A 21,673-nucleotide genomic window follows, 5' to 3' on the forward strand; every position below is an offset into this window, starting at 1 on the left:
CACTTCCAAATCTTCCTATGACCACCGATCCTCCACTGCCGCGAGTCACCATTCAACTCCCGCCAACCTCACCTCCGGTCGCCACAAATATAATACTCCGTATGTATATATATACATACATATAGGACTTGTATATAAAGTGTTTGCAATTAGGGTTAGGGTTTAGTATAAGTTCAGGCGTTATAAATGACCATCCGAAGCAATCTTCAGAGCATTTAAAGATCTTCATTTACACAACCTATATATACACAAGCACATATATAGCACGTATATTTATATATTTATTATTATTATTATATATACAGATGCCGTTGTTGAGGCGTAGAAAGGGCTCTGAAACCGAGAAAGCTTCGAATTCGATTGATAAAGAGGACGACAAGCTAAAGAAGAGTAAGAAAGAGGGAAACGAGAGTAAGAAGAGGGATTTGAAGAAGTGGTCGTGTGTTGATAGTTGTTGTTGGTTCATTGGGTTTATATGTTCGATTTGGTGGTTCTTGTTGTTTCTATACAATGCTATGCCAGCTTCCTTCCCTCAGTATGTTACCGAGGCCATTACAGGGCCTTTACCGGACTCTCCAGGAGTGAAATTGCGGAAAGAAGGGTTGAAGGCGAACCACCCGGTGGTTTTCGTCCCCGGGATTGTTACCGGCGGGCTCGAGCTGTGGGAAGGTCATCAATGTGCAGAGGGATTGTTTCGAAAGAGGCTTTGGGGTGGTACATTTGGTGAAGTCTACAAAAGGTAACAGCTTTAATGTCTTTACATGTACTTTTTGGGTTTAAAGATTAGTTTTGTGTTGAATGGTTTTGTTGGAGTGATTATTGAATTGGCTTTGTGTGTAATATAATTGTCCTAAGTATGTAGGAAACTGATTCTGTTTCGTTTTTATCTAATTTGGTCTCAGTAAAAGGCAATCCATGTCTCTAATTTTCCTCTTCTATATTTTTTTTCCGTCTTGGAAATTATGACTTTTTATTGGCAACAGTAGGATATCAATGGAAGTTCAGTTGTGTTTTTAGGATACACTCCAGTTAATAGTAAAAGATAAAAGAAAGTGCAGTGAGTTTTATAGTTTTGGGAAAGTTGTATAGTAGATGATGACTCTGATAGAAGCTCCCTTTGAGTCGGTAATGGCTCAATAGGAGTTGAAATCTTAAGGAACGGTTTGGATTTGTGAGAACGGTTGTAGACTTTGTGGTTAAAACATATGTCATTAAAATGGGAATGCTTTGCTTTATGTTATGGACCACTAACAATTGTTGGTCTGAATTTTAAAGGTTGTCGGTATTTGAGAGAGAGAGATTCTTAATTGAGTGAGACATATCTACTCAGGTTTCATTTTTTCTACTTGATGATAGACATGTTTTGTTGTTACCTACAACCTACATGAAGTACACCTAGCAAAATAGTTGAACCCACTTACTGATACGAGGATCTATTGCGATTTGAGGCTAGGTATTTTGCAAATTCGTGCTAAACCCTAGCATATGTTGAATGGCAAGATGCTATTAAATGCTACTTGGAAGGTTTAATGGCTGCTGCTATCCCCATTGTAATTAAAGATCAATAAAATGATCCCTAGTTATCTACTATCATTTCAAGTACTTCTACATGATTTGTAGTTTTAATCAGTCGTTGACTGCTATAAGCTTGTGCTTCCAAGCATTTTATATCTGCTTGCTATGGGTGTGCAATTATACAATTGGATTACCTGAACCTGTGAAATAATGGCTGAAGGCTACTACGTTTCTGCGCTTCAATGGTGCTTTAAGCCAGTATTTTCAGTGACATGCATAGAGTCTGCATCTCTGAGGAATTTATTAGCCAAATGTTAGCTTTTTAAAAATCCTTAGGTTCTTAGAAAGTAGAACTGCACTGCCCATGCTCCTCACTCAGTCCTTGCCATATTCTAAGTTGATCAGGTGATGCTATCTGTCCTTATTAAATATTTTGTTAACTTAACCAAGTGTTATTGTAAATAATAATTATTATCACATCGCTTGGGACCCGCCAAACTTGTTTACATCCTCAGAATTTCCTAATATTAATTTTCCGTTGCAAAAATATTAATGGAATTGACTATTAAAATGGACTTGTACTCGTTTTTATGTGTTATTTTTTGCAGACCACTCTGCTGGGTTGAGCACATGTCACTGGATAATGAAACTGGGTTGGATCCCTCTGGTGTAAGGATCAGACCTGTATCTGGACTTGTGGCGGCTGATTACTTTGCAGCAGGTTATTTTGTGTGGGCAGTTTTAATTGCAAATCTGGCTCGCATTGGATATGAGGAGAAAAATATGTATATGGCTGCATATGATTGGAGGATTTCATTTCAGAACACGGAGGTATTTTCAACCAAAGTCTTTAACTTATTTCTGGGCTGATGGAGCTTATATGCAGTATCTGCTTTTTCATTCTAAGATGTAAGTAGAACCAGGATCAACTTTCACCCAAAGTAAGAATTGCTATTCATATGCCCCTCGATAAAATTTGGTTTTGTCAAGTCGAATGTTGGATTAGAAACCCCTGTCATGCTTTTCATGCATGCCAAGTTGGTCATCTCTGAGTGGCTACTGTGCCTGTCTTGTATTCAAGTTTGTCATCTATGAGTAGCTATACATTCCAATAATTCAAATTTCTTTTAATAAAAATATTATAATTGAATGGAGTGTAAAATGGATGCGGGTATTGTAAAACTTGAATTAGATTTGATGTATGGCTTATATACAGATTGGGAGGGATTTTTAATCCAAAAGTAGTTTTACCAAAAGAATGAAAAGATTACTCATAAAAAACTGGGGGGTGTAGAAACAGCAATTCTTACATGAAACGTAACTTGATCATGTCTCTTTCTAATATGAGTGGCTACTGTGCCTGTCTTGTACTCAAGTTTGTCATCTATGAGTAGCTATCCATTCCAATAATTCAAATTTCTTTTAATAAAAATATTATAATTGAATGGAGTGTAAATTGGATGCGGGTATTGTAAAACTCCAATTAGATTTGATATATGGCTTATATACAGATTGGGAGGGATTTTTAATCCAAAAGTAGTTTTACCAAAAGAATGAAAAGATTACTCATAAAAAACTGAGGGGTGTAGAAACAGCAATTCTTACATGAAACGTAACTTGATCATGTCTCTTTCTAATATAGTACTTTCTTAAATAAGATTAATGTTCCTTTCAAACTGAATTGATCAGGTACGCGACCAGACGCTAAGCAGGATAAAAAGTAATATAGAACTTATGGTTGCTACAAGTGGTGGGAGAAAAGTGGTCGTGATTCCACATTCAATGGGTGTTCTGTACTTCTTGCATTTTATGAAATGGGTTGAGGCACCTGCTCCAATGGGTGGTGGAGGTGGATCAGGCTGGTGCGCTAAACATATAAAGGCAGTAATGAATATTGGTGGACCATTTTTAGGCGTCCCAAAAGCAGTATCTGGATTATTCTCTGCCGAAGCCAAGGATATAGCTTTTGCCAGGTTTTTGTTACCACTGTTATGAAGTGGATGGTACTAAGTTGCTATTGTCATGGCTAGCTTGTTTTCACTCTGTCAACTTTTACCATGTGAAATAAGGTTTGCATGGTAGTTAGGACAAATATTAATATGATGCTTTTACTTATTATAAACACTGTGCATTTAGGTTCTACCTTCTGTGATGTAATTCAATCCATTTTGTGTGACAATGGTGTTGATTCAAACTCCCTCACGCCACCCACCTCTCTTGACCCCCAAGCCTGTGTATATTTAAGATGTGTATTCTATTACAGGACATATAGCAGAATTTTTGTATGCAAACTCCTCTGGAAGCAGTTATTTTGCTTGCTTGTGCATGTGTTAAATCCCCTTATCTAAGTATATTTGCTTACTGCATAGGGAAAAAATTAAGAAATAATAATTAGAACTCAAAATGTGGTTGCGTTTTATCTGAAAGAAAGAAGGAAAGAGCTATTAGTCTTACTTCATTTATTCTTTTGTATCTACTTTACTTGCTAGTACTAGCTTGTAAAAATTTCTTCATAATACTCTATTCTAGCGATAATAATATATTAATAATTTAACGGTCAGATCTGGTTTTTGTTCGGGAAATTATCTATTTATTGATTAATCTCAAGTTTGATGATTTTAAAAAGATTTAAATTAATTGGCGACTAAAAGCAGTAAAAGAAAGTCTGCTTGAACTTGCCATGAATTTTCATGAATTCTGTGTGTTATTTGAGGACTTACAAAAAGAAAAAGAAGTATATAGAAGTAAAATAAAAATAGAAGTACAATCTCATTTTGTTTCAATTGAGATGCCTCATGTGTAGAATCAACGTTAAGAAAACGAGGCACTTCGTGTTTTTTAGCATCAGTTACGGACTTATGGAAATGAGTCCAATTTTGTGATGACTCCATTCTGAGGGTTGCTTTTAAGTAAAGAATTCTGAAAATTAAACGAAGGGTATGATTTCATTTCCGTTATGATTCCGATTCCATCGAACTTTTATGGGTATTATCCCATTTCCATTACAACAATGAATTTGATTACATGCTTTGACATGACACCTATACCCAATACGTGATTAAATTTTTTCAAAATAATCCATATCTATGAAAGGTCAAGCCGACACAATAGGCATTTGGGTGCAAAGAGCTTTGCTTGGAGAAATAGAAGGAACGAGTGCAAAATCTGAGCAAGTATGACACAGATATTCTACCATAGTAGGTATTCGAATCTATCAATATAATTTTATGAATTTGAAAGAAATTGTATTGAGAAGTAATCTCTATGGAACTTGCGACTATTTTAATTTATTACTTTGATGTTTGTTTTATCCATTAAGGTTCTTTTACAAAAATGCACAAACTCAAATTGAGAAAAATGTATATGCTATGTTTTATTATAAATATACAAAATACCTGTTCTTATTCTAGCATGTATTTCTAATCAATTTTTGGCTTTTACTGAAATCCCATACCTTATGCACAGGACTATTGCACCAACTGTATTGGATAAGGATGTATTTGGTTTTCAAACTTTACAACACGTAATGCGAATGACTCGTACATGGGATTCAACTATGTCAATGATACCAAAAGGTGGGGACACCATCTGGGGTGGCCTTGATTGGTCACCAGAAGAAGACTATCAGTGCAATGCGAAGAAGATGAAGAACAATGACACTCAGACAATGAGACAAAATGAAAAAGGAAGTTCAGGTAATGCAAAACGTGTGAATTATGGAAGAATAATATCATTTGGGAAGGATGTTGCTGAGATAGAGTCATCGAAAATTGAGAGAATGGATTTCAGGGTAATGTTTCAAGTTCCAAATTGGTTAGTTAACATTGACAGCCATTTGATTGAAATTAACCTGCCTCGTACTTGTTTTGGACTTTTAATTATAGTTGTGTAGAATGAGAACTGTTAGCTTCAATGAAATAACAGATCCTATAGGCCTGCATGAGACTTTGCAATGCCACTGATTGTTCATTGTTAGTTTTTACCACAAGTTGTTTACAAGTTTTTTTTTTTCTTTTCCTCCCCACAGTTGTTTGGATGATGTGTTATTGGTATCTGTTCTCTAGATAACCTTCTGTCATGCCTTCATTATGTGATTAGGTTTGTGCCTAAATAGAATATTCATTTTTTTTTTTTTGGCTTCCATGATAAGTTACTAATGTGAGGGAGAAATTAGGGGTGGCACCTATCAGTGATAAGATTAGAGAGAGTAGATTTAGGTGGTATGGACACACACACTGAAGACCCATAAATGCACCGGTGAGAAGAGGAAGGTTAACATGGGATGCTAAGAAGCACAGATACAGGCGCACAGCAAATCCAGAAAAATTAGGACATGGACATAGTGGGGGTCACGGCAAATAATAAATATATATTATATATATATGATGTTGTACTTTAAGAAATTAAGAGTAATATTAGTTTTTACAACCTCATAATGAAAAAAAAAGAGGGTTAAGAAAGAGAAAGAAAAAGAAAAAAGAAAAAAAAAGAAAGAAGAAGACACAAAGAGGATTAGGGTTTTGTTAGAATAAGAATTAGGCCTTAGTTAAAAATAAACGTAAGAATCCATAGAAGAGAAAAAGTTCATGGGGAATAGAGGAAAAAGGAAAAAGAAACGCAAAAAGAAATTTGTTGTGAAAGGAAAAAAAGAAGTATCTAGGATTTGTGAAGAATGAGAAGAAGAAAGAAAAGAGGAGGATGAAGAAGAAGAAAGAAAAGAGAAGAGAGATAGAGAGACCATCCACCGGTAGCGAAGCTTGGTTGGTGGTAGAACAAGAGAGTCAAAAATGATTATGCAAGAGTTCAAACCTTGAACTAAAATATAAGGATAAATACCTAATTTTTTTAATATAAAACTGTTTTATAAAACAACAACTTTTAAGTTATTATGTAATTACCATCATATTGCTGAAAGTTATTAAACAACTCCTAATATTTATAGTTCAACTCAACATTGTTTCTAAAACTTTCTTAAAAATCCCCAAGACACGTCTCCATGGTGTGTTGGACTCATGTCCAAAATGTGTCCCGATATTCAAGAAAATATGAAATATTCGAACGCATTTTTGGGCGTGTCCAACACGTGTCGAGGCGTGTCCGGCACGTGTCGATGTCCGACACGTGTCCAACACGGATTCTTTGCTCTTTTAGGCGTGTCCGTACTTCCTAGATGGGATGAAATCATTATAAATTATTTTAAGAAGTTAAATATTAGAGGAGAGATGGCTTGTAATAGAATTAAATGGAAAAAGAAAATTCATGTGGCCGACCCCATTGATATGGGATTAAGGCAAGGATGATGATGATAGCTTACTAATATTACATATTTTCTTTCATTTTTTTTAATTTATAAGTGCCTGTTTGTAGTGAATACATGCAGTAAATGATTGCTATATTATATCTGATATGCAATGAGACTTTGAACCATTTCTATATTAAGCTATGGAAATGCTGTTAGAACCAAACTAGTGCTGCATGTTACCTCTAACCTTAGATCAGTTAATTGCCCAATTCTTCATCCCTTTTGAAATAGTTAAACCTTTTTTCCTGTGGCTTTGAGGTGTCGTTGATTTTGCTGGGTCTCCAGGAGGATGGATTAGATGGTGTTCAAGTATAACAGTCCATATCAGTTAATTCGTTGTGAATCATGAATATAGTTGAAACGATCATCAAGATACAACATGCAGGATGCTAAGATGTAAATTAGGGTTTAGTGTTGGATTATGGCTAATAGAGGATGATAAGCTTTGGATTATGGCATCCTGGATGGATCTCTATGAAGTTAAGGGTTCTACGAGGTGTTGATAGGATAGGGGATCCTTCGACTGAGCTTTGCATCGAATTCAAATGAAACCGCACTCTCCACCGCCTCCAGGAGTTTGTTGTAAAATCAATGAGATCTGCCACATGAGAGAGAAGCGGAGCAGCCACGGAAGATTTAAGTTTTATAAGGTGTGACCAGCGGATTTGACCAGTAATTTGCACTCCATAGTTTGTAATTAAATGTATATCACATAATATAATATAGAGTAGAGGACCTGATTTCAGATCTCATGCACGACAATGGCCTGTCAGCAATGGTGCAACCTCTTTTTCCAGTAAAACCCATGAATCACAGATCCATAAACACACTGATACAAATATGAAGTGAAAAAAAGAAAAAGAAAAAAAAGAGGAGGTATGTTGGAGCACATTTTAAGCTCTTTGAGTGAAGCTTATCTGAGGAAAAGAAGTCCTTGCTGCAGAGGAGGTCCACACCATATTTATATCAGCAGTGAGACTTATATGAGGGGAAGTGGTTCTCACAGAATAGTTGCCTCCGGAAGGATTGCACTCCAACCCTATTAGAGATCTCGAGTAATGTCCTTCAAGGTCAAGTGTATAAAATTCACTCCCCTGAAAGAGATCAAGTGTTAGATTACAATGCAGGACAGAATTTAAGAGATTCGAGGGCCATTTTCTTCTGTACTCTCTTTTACCTAAAATCACTGTCAAGTTGCATGTGTGTCTGCCCTGCTGACACTGGCTTTTACCAGGTCATTATATCACTGCATGCCACGTGTTAGTGGAAGTCATGCATCTACAACAAGAAAATAAACCAATGTTCCCCGTATCTGCGACTTGTCTTTTGGACAAAGCTAAGGTTTTATATGGCTCTGTTTCATTTTTAGTAAAGACATATATTTCATTGACTCAAATATGTCTCTCAATATGCTCGCTGTTATGGCATGTTTGATGACTACATCTTGTCACAGTTTACAGTTTCAATTGTGTGGTTCGAGTTCCGTTTGTTCTATATTTTGGTGTTGGTTGATCTGTAGGGTGCTGTTAAGGGTAATAACCTTGCAAACACAACATGCCGTGATGTATGGACCGAGTACCATGATATGGGCATCGAGGGTATCAAGGCTGTTGCAGACTACAAAGTTTACACCGCTGGATCCATCTTAGATCTGCTTCATTTTGTTGCCCCGAAGATGATGAAGCGTGGCAGTGCCCATTTTTCGTATGGAATTGCTGACAATTTGGATGACAAAAAATATGAGCATTACAGATATTGGTCCAACCCCTTAGAAACAAAGTGAGGCTATTTACATTTTCTTCTTTGAAATGATTTCTGGATCTTGTAATTTCTGCTTTTCCTTCTTCCCTTCCCGTCTCTCCATCTCTCCACTCAGTCCAATACTAATTTGTTTCGGTAAGACAGTCCAATATTATTTTGATTTGCTGGTAATGCTAATGTCTTTTGCTTTTTCCTTTTTCCTTCTTCTTTTTGTTTTTTTTTAAGTGGAAGGGGTGTTCAACATACATCTTTGGCAAATTTCTATTTTACTAAGGAGTTGAAATTTACGGTGATGCTTTTGTAGATTACCAAATGCTCCAGATATGGAGATTTTTTCTCTATATGGAGTTGGAATCCCCACTGAGAGGGCATATGTTTACAAGTTGAGTCCTGCTGCTGAGTGTTACATTCCATTTCAGATTGATGCCTCAGCCGACGGCGAAGGCGAGTGGAGTTGTTTAAAAGGTGGGGTTTTTGCTGTTGATGGAGATGAAACAGTTCCTGTTCTAAGTGCAGGTTTCATGGCTGCAAAAGGTTGGCGGGGAAAAACACGATTTAATCCTTCAGGCATTCCTTGTCACATAAGGGAGTATAATCATGCACCTCCAGCTAATCTTTTAGAGGGCCGGGGAACCCAGAGTGGCTTGCATGTCGATATAATGGGGAATTTTGCCCTGATTGAAGATATTATAAGAGTAGCTGCAGGAGCTACGGGGGCAGATTTAGGGGGTGATCGAGTTTACTCTGATATCTTCAACTTGTCTGAAAAGATCAACTTACAACTGTAGATTTCATCGGTGAGGTATCAAGGTATGTTGACACGATGTCTTTGAATAAGTGGACCATTTTAGGGTAATAAAGTTGGTCTAATATACTTACCATTGAGATGATGTCCTTGAATAACTGGACAATGTGTGTGGTATACATATCCAAAATATTTGGTGGTAAGCAATCAAATGTGTGTATACACATATCCATATCCATATCCATATCACACCTTTTCATTCTTTGTCCGACCATTTCTTTTAATCAGTCTACAATTTTCATGTTACATGGGTAAGTTCAACTTCTCCCACCCTTGTCTTAGAGCTTAAATTTATTTCATATAATAAATTATTGTTCATGCAGCCTTCATAGTTCATTCTTCAAGGCACAGCTGATGAATGACCTGGGGCTGTTGGATGTGGTGGTTTGGCTTTTGTGCTTGCAATGGAACCTCCTGATAATGAAGAATGTGCAGCTGACAAAACCTATCAAGGTCTCTGTTGTTGTTATTTTCATGTACTTTTAACTTCTATTGTTATGGTAGCATGAAAATTGGCACCCACATTGTACAAGGCTCCTGCTACTTTTAGGGTGCTAAATTTCAAAATTTTACAGGAATTTTTTAATGCCCACCCAATTTATTATTCAAAAATGTAAGTAAATATTAGTTTTTAATGGTTAATGTATGTTTTCCTTCCTCTGAAATATTTTTACCACCCATCTCTGGAGTCTGGCCTAAGGTTTGACAATGTAATGATGAATACTGATTGAGTGGCTAATTTAGTACTCCGTATGTTTTTTATCCCCTGAAAAAAAAAAAAAAAAAAATGTTTATAAATTCCAAATTATCGATAAAAACAAGTCATTTCACTGTGGTTAATTTCAGCAGTTTTTTCAGTTCATAGAGTAAGCTATGAAGCACGATACCAAAAAGAAAAAAAAAAAAGGAGAAAAAAAAAAAGAAGAAGATAAAATTATAATACCATTAATTATATGCTTTCCCTACCCTTATTCAAATTAATAAATACATTCATGATTTGTGGATAAAATACCATTAGTCTTGTAGCGCTTAGTGGTATCTCGTAAATGAGTGCATAATTCCTTGTCAATATGTATATAATAATAATAATTTCGTTGTAGTGGTTCTAATTTTCTTTTTTCTTCTTGGTAATGCGGTGATTTTGCGTTTTTGTGAGACATATTCATGCCATTTTGTTTTCTCCTTTTCTAAATAGGATTAACCTGGATTTTCTTTCCTCTTTTTCTAAATAGGATTAACCTTGCTTGAAAATTTTATTTTTCTTTTTCAAAATTTTTTTAAAAAATTTAATATCGATTTTGTGAACAAATAGTACATTCTTTTTTAAAATGCACATTTTAATCCATAAAATAAAATTAATAATAAAAAAAGTGCAACACTCTGTCCTTTTTTTTGGGTCAAAAATAAATTTTAAAATCCTAATTTGCCCTTTCCTCTTCCTATTCTAGCCTTCCTCTCCTACGCACGGGAGCGGGAGCCGCCACCGGCGACTTACTCAAAGAAGCAGTCGGCGTAGCAGCTGGAGCCTGAGCGAGAGCAGATCCAAACAGAACAGGTAATGTGTCGCCAAGTGTGAGCCGTCGCCAATTCGGACGGTGAATATCACGGCGATCATGTCCATGATGACCAAGTCTAAGCGGCAGATGTTTATGTTCCCCGAACGCGGCTGTTGAAAGCTGTCGATGGGGTTGGCCCTCACCGGAGTTGTCTGGGCTTGAAGGTTTGTTGTGGATGTTGCCGGAGTTGAAGTACCGTTCAGGAGTCGAAGAGGTGGAGGACGACGAGTTTGAGTTTCCCCGCCGCCGCTGATCCACGGCGGCGACCGTTGTTTGAAGGGAATCTGCGGGTTGGAGCATTAAAACAGAGAGATCGGACACACAACAGAAGATCCGATTCTCCTTTGGTGGCTGTTGGGGAAGGTGAAGGACGGGGAGCTCGGGATGCCGTTAATGACAGTGTATACAGGAGGCAGGTGGCTGTTGGTGATTTTGCGATTTCTCTCTCCCTATATCGTGTCTTATTTTTCTCTCTATACTATTATACATACACTGCAATCCACCCACCCACCCACCACGGCCATCTATTCACTCTCTCTCTCTGTAAATCCCATTCAATATATACATGTACACCACTAGAAATTCCATTCAAAACTGTACCCGTTTTTTGCAATCAATGGCATCCGAATCGGCGTGCCAAACTTGTGAGCACTGCCTTGATTTCAACCCACCGAAAAAGGCCTTTGGTAGAGGGGTTTGATTTGAGGGTTAATGGAGAGAGAAATTAAAAAAAATAAAAATAAAAATAAAAAATTGGCTGGTTCATTTCCATATTTGGGTGCCAAAGGGCTGGCCTTGTATGTGTACGGTGTACCCATCATCCCACTTGATCCTTGCCCAAAAAAACCATTACCACCTTGTTAGAGACAAAGCTCAAAGTTGCCATAGCGCAGAGTCGTTTTAGAGAGAGAAATTCGAAGGGAGGAAGCATGGGACAAAATCGTCATTTTACATTTTTATATATTAATTTATTCTTCTAATATGAGAGCATTATAGTCATTTTAAGTCTCGGAATTATTTGTATCAAATCAATACTATCGAGGAGGTTACACTAGAGAGGCATTTATTTGCATTATATCGATGGTAAAGGAATTTTTTTACACTTGACTCTTTTTTTTATTCGATAAATTTTAGCACACACTCGCAAATGCCCACTACGGAATTTAAATTCTTCACCACTTCTTTGATAAATGAGAGATTATATCATATGAACTAAGTGTTATTTTGGTGACCGAGAAACATGTTGGGATAAAGAGAGTTAGTTGTTGTAAGTGGTAATTAAAAAATTAATATTTTTTTTTGAATTTTTAGTGTTTAGGATTTAATAATAACACTTAAAATTTTATCCCATTTCAAGTGTTACTTATCATTTTTAGTGAAATTCTTGAAAGGCATTTAATTGATTAAATGCTCAATCAATTCAAAATTAAGTATTAAATTGAATAATGAAATAGTATCTTAGTGGGCAAGTTGCATGCTATTATGGTTGATATATAAGGGAAAAAAAAGAGTCTTGAAGCTGGGTCTAATAAATGGTTTTAGAGAGATTATTATGGATAGAAAATGAGTTGTTGAATGATTATTGACTCCATTTATTGCATGTTTTCAGTGTAACATTGAAGGCCCATTGATTTTAAATTATGTTGAGAGTTCCTTCTATTTATTTTTTCTTTTGGTTAAATATGGTTGTGTCTATTAATTAACCCATTGAACATTGTTTATTTTTAGGTCTAATGAGTTATGACAAGTTCAAAGCTCCCATCTTGGTCTTTTGGGCATTTGTGTTTGACAAAGTCAAGTTTAGATGCAGTGTGACCCGCAGTGAATTACTCTTCCAGTTGTCTCCTTAATTTGGATGAGTGAACCCGAATTTAATTCAAGTTTGGATAGACTTGGGTGATAGTTTCTGTTGCTTGACTTAGATTTGCGTTAGAAGTTTTTATTTACATCTGAATTTAGGGTGGATTTGAACAAGGTGTCACTGAACAAGGTGTCACTTAATTAATACGGAGTCTTAGTAGTGGGTCAATAAGTAGCATGAATCTAAACGGGTGGACGTTTAGCTATTGATTCAAAAATTTAATAATTTAAATTATTAGGACACTTTTAACGTTCTTTCTCACCCTAACTTGTAATGTTTTTGTTGCGGTCGAGTCACCCTGCCTATCGAGGGTGACAACTTGGACTTATCTGGGCTAAGAACTTAGCATAACACCGGATCAATAAATTAATTCAACTTTGATATTAATTGTAATGGGTGAACGTTTACCCGCTAATCCAAAAATTTAATATATTGAGTAGTGTTACATATTCGCCTATTTATACACATTTTAGCTCCCATTTGGATTCGATGTGAGATACCTCTAAATTAGGCCAGCCAACCCACGGGTAGCCTAATACAAGTGTACCCTAAGCTTAAGGGCCAATTTGGTATACTCGAAATGGAAGGAAAATAAATAAATAAATAAAAAGTAATGGAGGGAAATGGAAAATTGTGTTTGGTATGAAATGTTGAAAAGGAAAATGAAAGATTTGGAGGGACAATAAGGAATGAATTAAAACTTTTCTAATCTTAGAAGACTATTATTAATTTCTTTATTTATTTATTATTAATCAGCCAAACATGATAGTTAAGATATTAACTCATTTCCTTTCATTTCTTTTCTTTTGTCCACTCTAGTAATTAATGTTTATTTTTTATTTTTTTATTTTTATTTTTATTTTTACTTTTTCATCATTGTTCCAAAATTGATCTAAATACATAAGTTAGTGGCGAAAATTTTAAGAGCTAAATTTTTTAGTGATGAAGTTTTCAAGTGGTAGTTAAAAAATAAATATTTAAGATACCTTTATGAATTTTTAGTGTTAGCATTCAGTGATAAGTGATACCTTATTTAAAAATTTACCTTATTCAAAATGTGTTATTAAACTCACTTAATTAAATACACATTTAATACATTCAGATTTAAACGTTGAATTAAGCAATCAAACAGTTTAGATTCTTTATATCGAGCTGAGACTTTAGACTAGGGTTCCGCACTTGGTTTAAGCCCCAATTGATCATAGGCTAGATGGTTGCCAAAGTAGTATTTGTATCTCGTGTATCAATTATCATAATAAATTCAACAATGTCAAATTGAATACCTTGCGTACATGGACAAGGTTTACAAAATTTGCTATAAATTACGTACATTCTACGAGTTCAAATTCAGGAGTTACAGCCGAAGGAAAAAAGAAACCATGAAATGTGTCAATTTAAACATAAAATATACAGAGAAATAAATCAAAATAATTTAATCATAGAGTATACAGATAAGTAAATCAAATTGGAAAACAAAAAATTATAACTTAAAGATAGAAATATGAACTCATTTTTATAGAAAATTAATCTCGTTAGAGCAAAGGAAAAGTATTTACTAAATTGTAAACTTCTTTTAAAAAGAAATAAAAAAGGCAAAAAAGAAAGTAGTGAGTGATTACAACATAATGTTTACTGAATTACTAAAAGTAATATAAATATATGTCTATATATGTGTATATATCTTGTGCTGCTTGATAAAATTGATAATTAAGTATTGAAAATAATAAGAGCATTTTAAGAGCCGAATTGTAAGTATTAAAGTTTTTATGTAGTAATAATAAATAAATATTTTTTAAAATCTTTTTAAATTTTAAACATTAGCATTCAGTAATAAGTGGTGTACTTATTATTTAAAATCTTACTCCATTTTAAGTGGTATTTACCGATTTCAATAACATTCAAATTGTACTCTCAAACACACTTAATTGAATAAATGCTTAATCCATTCAGAATTAATTAAGCACTGAATTGAATTTTCATACTACACAAATATTATGAAAATAAAGTACTTTAACACATATAACAAATTATTTACTCATATATGTTTTGTTTTGTTTTGTTCTGTTTATTTATTATTATTATTTTTTGTCATTGACAAGAAATACAAACAATTCCGATTAACTTGTCCTAATAGAAGCTCGAATCTCTGCTCACTTCTTTCAATAGAAACTTGTATACTCACCGTCCACTTTGAAAAGTAGAGAAAATATCATTGGACTGCTTGGGCCATATATATTTTTTTTCTCTCAATTTGTATTAATATTATTTTTCTTTCCTAATTGATTTAATATTACAAACTATATACTCCATATTTTTTATTTTCAAATGTGTATTATACCTAGTGTGTATTATTCCTAGTCGTATTATTCAGTCTCCATCTACGATCATAGACTACAACGTCGTCCACCCTGTGCCCCAATCAGAATCTTATACTACTACATGCCTTAATTCCTACAATCTTTTCCATTTCATTACTGTTATACGTATAGAAAGAGAAAGTAGAGAGAGTTAGAGAGAGAAAATGGTGTCGTACATGAGCGTGCTGCTGTACGGAGTGGGAGGCATGGTGGTGGCGGGGATGGCACTTCTGGTGGCGTTTCAAGAGAAGCTAGTCTACGTGCCGGTCTTGCCTGGTCTCACCAAGTCTTACCCCATCACGCCCGCTCGTTTGCGTCTCATGTACGAGGACGTGTGGCTCAGATCTTCTGACGGTATCCGTCTTCATTCTTGGTTCATCAAGCTCTCCCCTGATTGCCGAGGTCTCTCTATCTTTCTCTCTATGCATATACATTTATAGTTCGTGTATGTAAGTTTTATCCGCTTTGCTTTTATTCAATTTTATTTTCAATGATTTATGCTTGAATTATGTGGAAGATTCCCTTTCTGGTTAGTTAGGGTTTGTTTTTTGGATTAGGAATTTGTGTAATTGGTGAATTGGTATAATTTGTTGGGTAAGAGGAAACAGATATTGAGTCTATTGACAGGTTTGGCTTGCGCTCGAGTTGCTTTTAACTTTGTTGGGGATTTTGGAATTAGATTGACCTAATATTTGTGTGTATATGTATAAATATATATTTCATTATATGTTATTTTGTTATACATTGTAGATTCCAAATAATTCATTTAAGAAGAGTTGTAATTAGGGTTTGGATTTGATATTTTGGTCTAATTGAACTTCATGTGCTATTTTTTTTTTTTTTTAATTTTAATTTTCAAGGACTGACATTATGAATTTGATCCTAATGCGATCCTTGGGGCAATGTGCTGACATGTTCATCTTATTTATGACAATCTGTTTATTATCAAGGGGTGGAGGATTAATTTTGATTGAGAAGCACATTTGAACTTGTAATTTAACTGAACATATTTAAGATTGATGGAGTTGGTGTGCCTGCGCCTTGTGTCTCTATCCATGCTCCACATAATGCTATTTCTACCATCTTGAAAATGCAATCCTTATTTTACAACATGTCCATATCAGTATCCAATTTCAGCCACACTTATTTTGGCTGCTGTGTAACATTCTGTCTCATAGAGCATGATATGTCTTATGGATGTTCTATATAGTTTTCTTTTCCTTTTTCATAGGTGTAGGTTGCGTAATAAACCAGAAGCACCCCTCCATTTAACGCATCATGCTTTAATCCTATGAGAAACATTATTTTCAGTCTCCCTCACTTTGGATTATCAAGCAACAGAATGTTCTGTTTAAATATTTTGGAATTGCATCTTCCGTACGTCTCATATTTATATATTGCTATTTTTAGATCTGTCAAAGGTAAATCCATCTGTTTAATTCCAGTCCTACATAACTCTATTCCTTTTTTCACTCCGGGCTTCTGATTAAGCATTTACACATGCTTCACTTCTATCAACTAAAACATTATCAATATATCATAAGGGAAATGATAAGGCGTAATAATCGGAATTCACTTCTTATAACATCACTTTGTAGCATAAAGAGGGTAGAAACACTAGGCCCTTTTCTTACTTGTAGTTTTTGCACCCCATAGAAAGCTCATTACATATTGGACATAAAGAGCTTGGGTAATCACATATATTCATATACACAGGCATAGATAAATAAATATTATACATGGATGCATCCATAGAGTGCCTTAAAATTTTAACATGTGAACCTTTGTTGTTTTCTACACATGCCTTGATGATGCTTGTTGCTGCGTTATCTTCCACTTAAAATATGTTTCTTCCTTTTCTCGAACCTATGATTTGTTCATGATAAATAGTTGAGGATTAATGTACTTTTGAAACTTATGATAGTGTTGTTGGTTCTGCAGGCCCAACCATCCTCTTTTTCCAAGAAAATGCCGGGAGTATCCTTTTGTTTTTGGTGGAGTTTTGGAAACCTGCCATTTGGTTGTGCTTACATGAATATATCTCTTTGTTGCTTCTTGCATTTTCGTTCCTCTTGAAGTCTGGATTGTGTTCAGTTTCTGTTGGATGCCTTTACTAGTTAACTGCAGATATTGCCCACCGTCTTGAAATGATTCGCATTATGTTACAGAAATTGCAATGCAATGTTTTTATGCTTTCCTACAGAGGGTATACATTTGTTGTGTTTTTATATTTGACGGTTTTCTTGTCATGGCTTTTGCTGTGTACTACTAGCATTTGGAATTGTGTTCATATATGTAAGCTGTTCTCTAACCGAAGGGAAATTAATATTACTTTATAATAAACAGCTATGGGGCTAGTGATGGCTACCCTTCTCAATATGGAATCACTAGGGATGCTCAGGTTTGGTTCTCAGACAATATCTTCCACTTAACATAGATTCCAACCTCTACTGTATAGATACTATCAATTCTTATTTGGCATGCTCTTTTTTTCTTTTGGTTAGGCTGCACTGGATCATCTGATTCAGAGAACTGATATTGACACATCTAGAATTGTTGTCTTTGGAAGGTCACTTGGGGGTGCAGTTGGAGCTGTGCTTGCCCAAAACAACCCTGACAAGGTAGTGGCTCTAGTAAATTTTGCAATTATTTTTTCATTTTTTATTTTCAGTGAGACAATAAATTGTTTGTTTATTAATTTTTTATTTTATTTTATAGGGACATGATTATGACCATTTGCCTAAAGCATTCCATATTTTGGTTTAGAACTTTTGGGTCATAAAACCTTGTTCTTTTTGGACAGCATGATTTTGTTCCTTTTTGACAAAATAGTGTGAATTGATAGTTGAGATGCCATTGAGTTATGTTTTTTAGTGCACCAGGCAACGAGTCCTAGTTGAGACATCACCGGATGCACGATGAATTTTAGGATTAATCAGCTGCTACAGTGTTTGATACTTTGACACCTTTTTATTTATTGGATATTACCCTGCTACTTTCTTGTGCAGGAATTTCTCAATACTTTTAGTATTCTCAGATTTGTGTGCATGCAGCATGATTACATGAGTGGTGATTACTAATAGCAATTATAGATTAAATGCTAAAGCACTTTTTTTATTTTTTTATTTTTATGTTGATGGTTGAAAACATGGAATGAGATCAAGGGATCAAGTGAGTTGAGATTTTTTCTCTCATTCGGCCACCAAAAAAAATAATAAAAAATAAAAAATAAAGAAGAAAAAAAGAAAAAAAAGAAAAGAAATAGTAACTAGGCTGTTGCTTTTCTACTATATTAGCTCATAACATTGGATTCTCCATTTTAATGGAGTAATGCGGAACATGATTATTCTCTTCAACTCCATAGCATGTGCTATATCATTTCAATCATAAATGCTCACTGCAACGCCATATAAGAATCTTTAGCTTCGTTTTTTTAAATTATTTCATTTGTTTGTATAGGTTTGTCTAAAAGTTTGATCTACTTCCTTCTGGTAAAATAAAACCAAGCATTCACATCAGAATTTGTAACTATGATCCTAGTGAAAGTGTGGACCATGAAGATGGTGTTCAAGATTCTTAAGAGACTTGAACTCAAGGATGTGGCTATCAACACGTCTTACCAACTAATATAGTTGGGATCATCGAGTCTCATACGAGGGTATTGTAAGGCCTATCCATACAGTACCTAAGCTAAGTAGTTCTATGCTACCGGTGGGAAATCTGGTCTCTTTGGTTTCACTAAGATCATAGTTAAGAAAATTATATGTGAATCAAGATTGACAAAAGGAAGTCTTCCAGTCACCAACTCATACCCAATGTGAAATCCTATATTCATTGGAATATGGAGGTACTTATTTCAAAGCAGACCAATCAAGGGAATCTCCTAAATTTAGTTTGAAATTGAAAAGCATCTAGAAAATCTGCCAATCAAATCGTTTGAATTTAAACTTCGTACATTTCAAAACTATAAACCATCTGTCACGCATATCATTCATGAATTTTTATTTTGCAGGTTTCTGCACTGATATTGGAGAATACTTTCACATCTATTCTGGACATGGCTGGTGTCCTACTTCCCTTTCTGAGGTGGTTTATAGGAGGAAGTGGCTCAAAAGGTCTTAGGGTTCTTAATGGCCTTGTTCGTTCTCCATGGAATACTGTTGACATAATTGGTCAGGTGAGTCTAGCAGTTGGTAGATGCTCCTGCTTTTTACCCCTGGACTATTGAACTATACTGCATGGGAACCCTTATATGACGCCTGTTAGCACTCATAAAATTTTCCTCTCTTTTGAAAAGCTTTAACATTATGATCTATGATCAGGCATGCACCATGATTGTACCGATGCATAGTTTGCAAGAGAACAAAATAGTTCTTTTAAGCAAAATATGCATTTGTTATTGCATATATGACGTCATTTGTAGTTTGCAGAATGCCTTAATGTTATATTGAATTATTTTATATGGTTAGATATAATTTCTTTTTCTTATATTTCAATATACAGTTGTATCTAACAATTGTAAGTTTACAAATTTGCTGTTACAAACTTGTTGAATCTGATCCTTCCTGCATCTGTTTGATTTTGTTCAAACCACACTTCTATATTTGGTTTTGATATTATGATTCGTATATTTGAAATTGGTAAAAGCTTGAGCTGACAATTGTAAAATTATGGGTTTGGGTTTGAAAACAATCATTGTGTGTAAAACAATGCGAAAGGTAACGAATGTCTTTAGTTTTTCCCTCCCTGCACCCAACACAGGTGGACATACACTAGGTAATACACTTTTTTGTAATTACAATGCTTCTAAAAGAACATGATCGAGTGTGATGGTCTTTTCATTGTTATGCTTTCACATTTTTCCCCTCTCATCCGGCCATAAGTTTGTGCTCTTTTTTTTTTTTTTTTTTGTTTTTTTTTTAAATCAAAGCAAGCAAGACAAGTTTTGTGCATCACAATGTTGTTTTCTCTAAATGCAGGTGAAACAGCCAATCATTTTCCTTTCTGGATTGCAAGATGAAATGGTTCCTCCATCCCACATGCAGATGCTGTATGCTAAAGCAGCTGCACATAACAGGCGATGCATCTTTGAGGAATTTCCTACCGGCATGCATATGGACACATGGCTGGCAGGTGGTGATCACTATTGGAGAACTATTCAGCTGTTTTTGGAACAAAATGTTCCAGAGAAGAAGGATGATGAATCATCTCGCGAGGGTAATGGTAAGTTTAGGACATTAAAATCTGTTGCAAGCCTGTTTTATGGGATATGCATGGCCCAGGGCCAAGCTTTGGCCTGGCTTTTGCTGAGATTTTGATGGAGCTGACATTGAGGCTTAGCTTTATGCAGCTTACCATGCTCAAAATTAATGGGCTGATGGATGTGGGTTCTACATTTTCGTAGAAATCTACTATTCTACGAATCTACATTGATTGTTCCATCTGTTGTGTGTTATTACACCATAAATTTGCATGTTATTCCTGTTGTCCTTTGAAAACTGGGGATTCTGATGATTCCCAAACAAGTTGTCTATTCTGTGTAGTTAAACCGCGCTGGTTAGTTTCACATGTTATCTTGTGAGATATTTGACTCTTTGGATGGACGTCTATCTCCTTATTTTGTAATTTTAAATGCTGTATGCCTCTCCAGCATCTGCTTTTAATTTTATTTCTATTTTTAGTCTTCTTGGTTATGGAACCATACGGCTTTCTGAGCTCTGTTTTTTCTAAACAGTAACGCTCCGTTTTAATGTTTGTAATGGACACAATAACTCATGTTTAGTTGCCAAATTTACCTTATTTGCTTTTTGATGCTTATCTTGGCTTATGTCAGATTCTGAAGCTAGATGAATGGCTGCGATTGAAGAGCATAGAGTTGTAATCAATTCGACCGGTCGGGAACTCAAACCAATTTGTACCTTTTTTGAATTGCAGTGATTAAAAGCCCTTTGTGATGGCCAGTTAAGAGCTGCTGCAATCCCTTCAGGTCTTTTCTTTGGGGAATATAAATTTTTGGCTTACAGATTTCAGAAGATGCCCTGATGTGAATGCTGCTGTTTGGTATTCTGCCTGCCTGACTTTGACATATGTACCCATCAACTCTTGACTGCTTCACTTGTAGTATGAAATAATTAGTGATGCAAATGCAAATATATAGTTCGAATTTATACATTTGAACTGTTTGTATCTCCAATTTGGTGTACTTTTGAAAATGTTGGCAGGAATATAAACAATTGGGATTTTGAGTAGTCTTTAGTATATTAATATATGAGTTTATCAATATATGAACGCTGTTTATTCCTGATTGTGTGTGATTGATTGGTCTTGTTAATATCTGATGAGTCGGATAAATCCATATTATTGCTGGCATCTTTGTTTAATCAAAGAAAAATGTCAGATTGAAAAAAATTCCGAAATGCTGCATCAAGTAAATGTTAGATATACAGTTTGCTGAAGGCTTTTTATTTATTTATTTATTTTTTCCACCACATGTTTTCTAAGAAATAAAACCTTAAT

General features: G+C 35.0%; 2 protein-coding genes across 3 annotated transcripts; both read left to right on the forward strand.

Moving 5' to 3' along the window:
* LOC132277075 (phospholipid:diacylglycerol acyltransferase 1-like) lies at window positions 1-10,048 on the forward strand. Its single transcript, XM_059778798.1, has 7 exons — window positions 1-739; window positions 2,124-2,346; window positions 3,205-3,488; window positions 4,981-5,305; window positions 8,337-8,596; window positions 8,883-9,388; window positions 9,707-10,048. The coding sequence occupies exons 1-6, from the start codon at window positions 306-308 to the stop codon at window positions 9,364-9,366; spliced, it is 2,010 nt and encodes a 669-aa protein (XP_059634781.1). The 5' UTR covers window positions 1-305; the 3' UTR covers window positions 9,367-9,388; window positions 9,707-10,048.
* A 5,125-nt stretch (window positions 10,049-15,173) lies between these two features.
* LOC132277076 (alpha/beta hydrolase domain-containing protein WAV2-like) lies at window positions 15,174-21,458 on the forward strand. Of its 2 annotated transcripts, none has more exons than XM_059778799.1 (8): window positions 15,174-15,559; window positions 17,099-17,134; window positions 17,285-17,363; window positions 17,504-17,558; window positions 17,662-17,778; window positions 19,170-19,334; window positions 20,137-20,380; window positions 21,092-21,458. In XM_059778799.1, exons 1-8 carry the CDS (start codon window positions 15,322-15,324, stop codon window positions 21,109-21,111), a joined length of 954 nt encoding a protein of 317 aa, XP_059634782.1. In that variant the 5' UTR covers window positions 15,174-15,321; the 3' UTR covers window positions 21,112-21,458. The 2 variants fall into 2 exon arrangements, with proteins under 2 accessions (XP_059634782.1, XP_059634783.1); XM_059778800.1 differs by having other exon boundaries at window positions 15,177-15,559; window positions 20,991-21,458.
* The last annotated feature ends 215 nt before the right edge of the window (window positions 21,459-21,673 follow it).

Source organism: Cornus florida, unplaced genomic scaffold, assembly GCF_030987335.1.
Source record: "Cornus florida cultivar Cherokee Brave unplaced genomic scaffold, ASM3098733v1 CherokeeBrave_3.0.0_Hap2_Chr10, whole genome shotgun sequence".
In the NCBI taxonomy this organism is placed as follows: Eukaryota; Viridiplantae; Streptophyta; class Magnoliopsida; order Cornales; family Cornaceae; genus Cornus; species Cornus florida.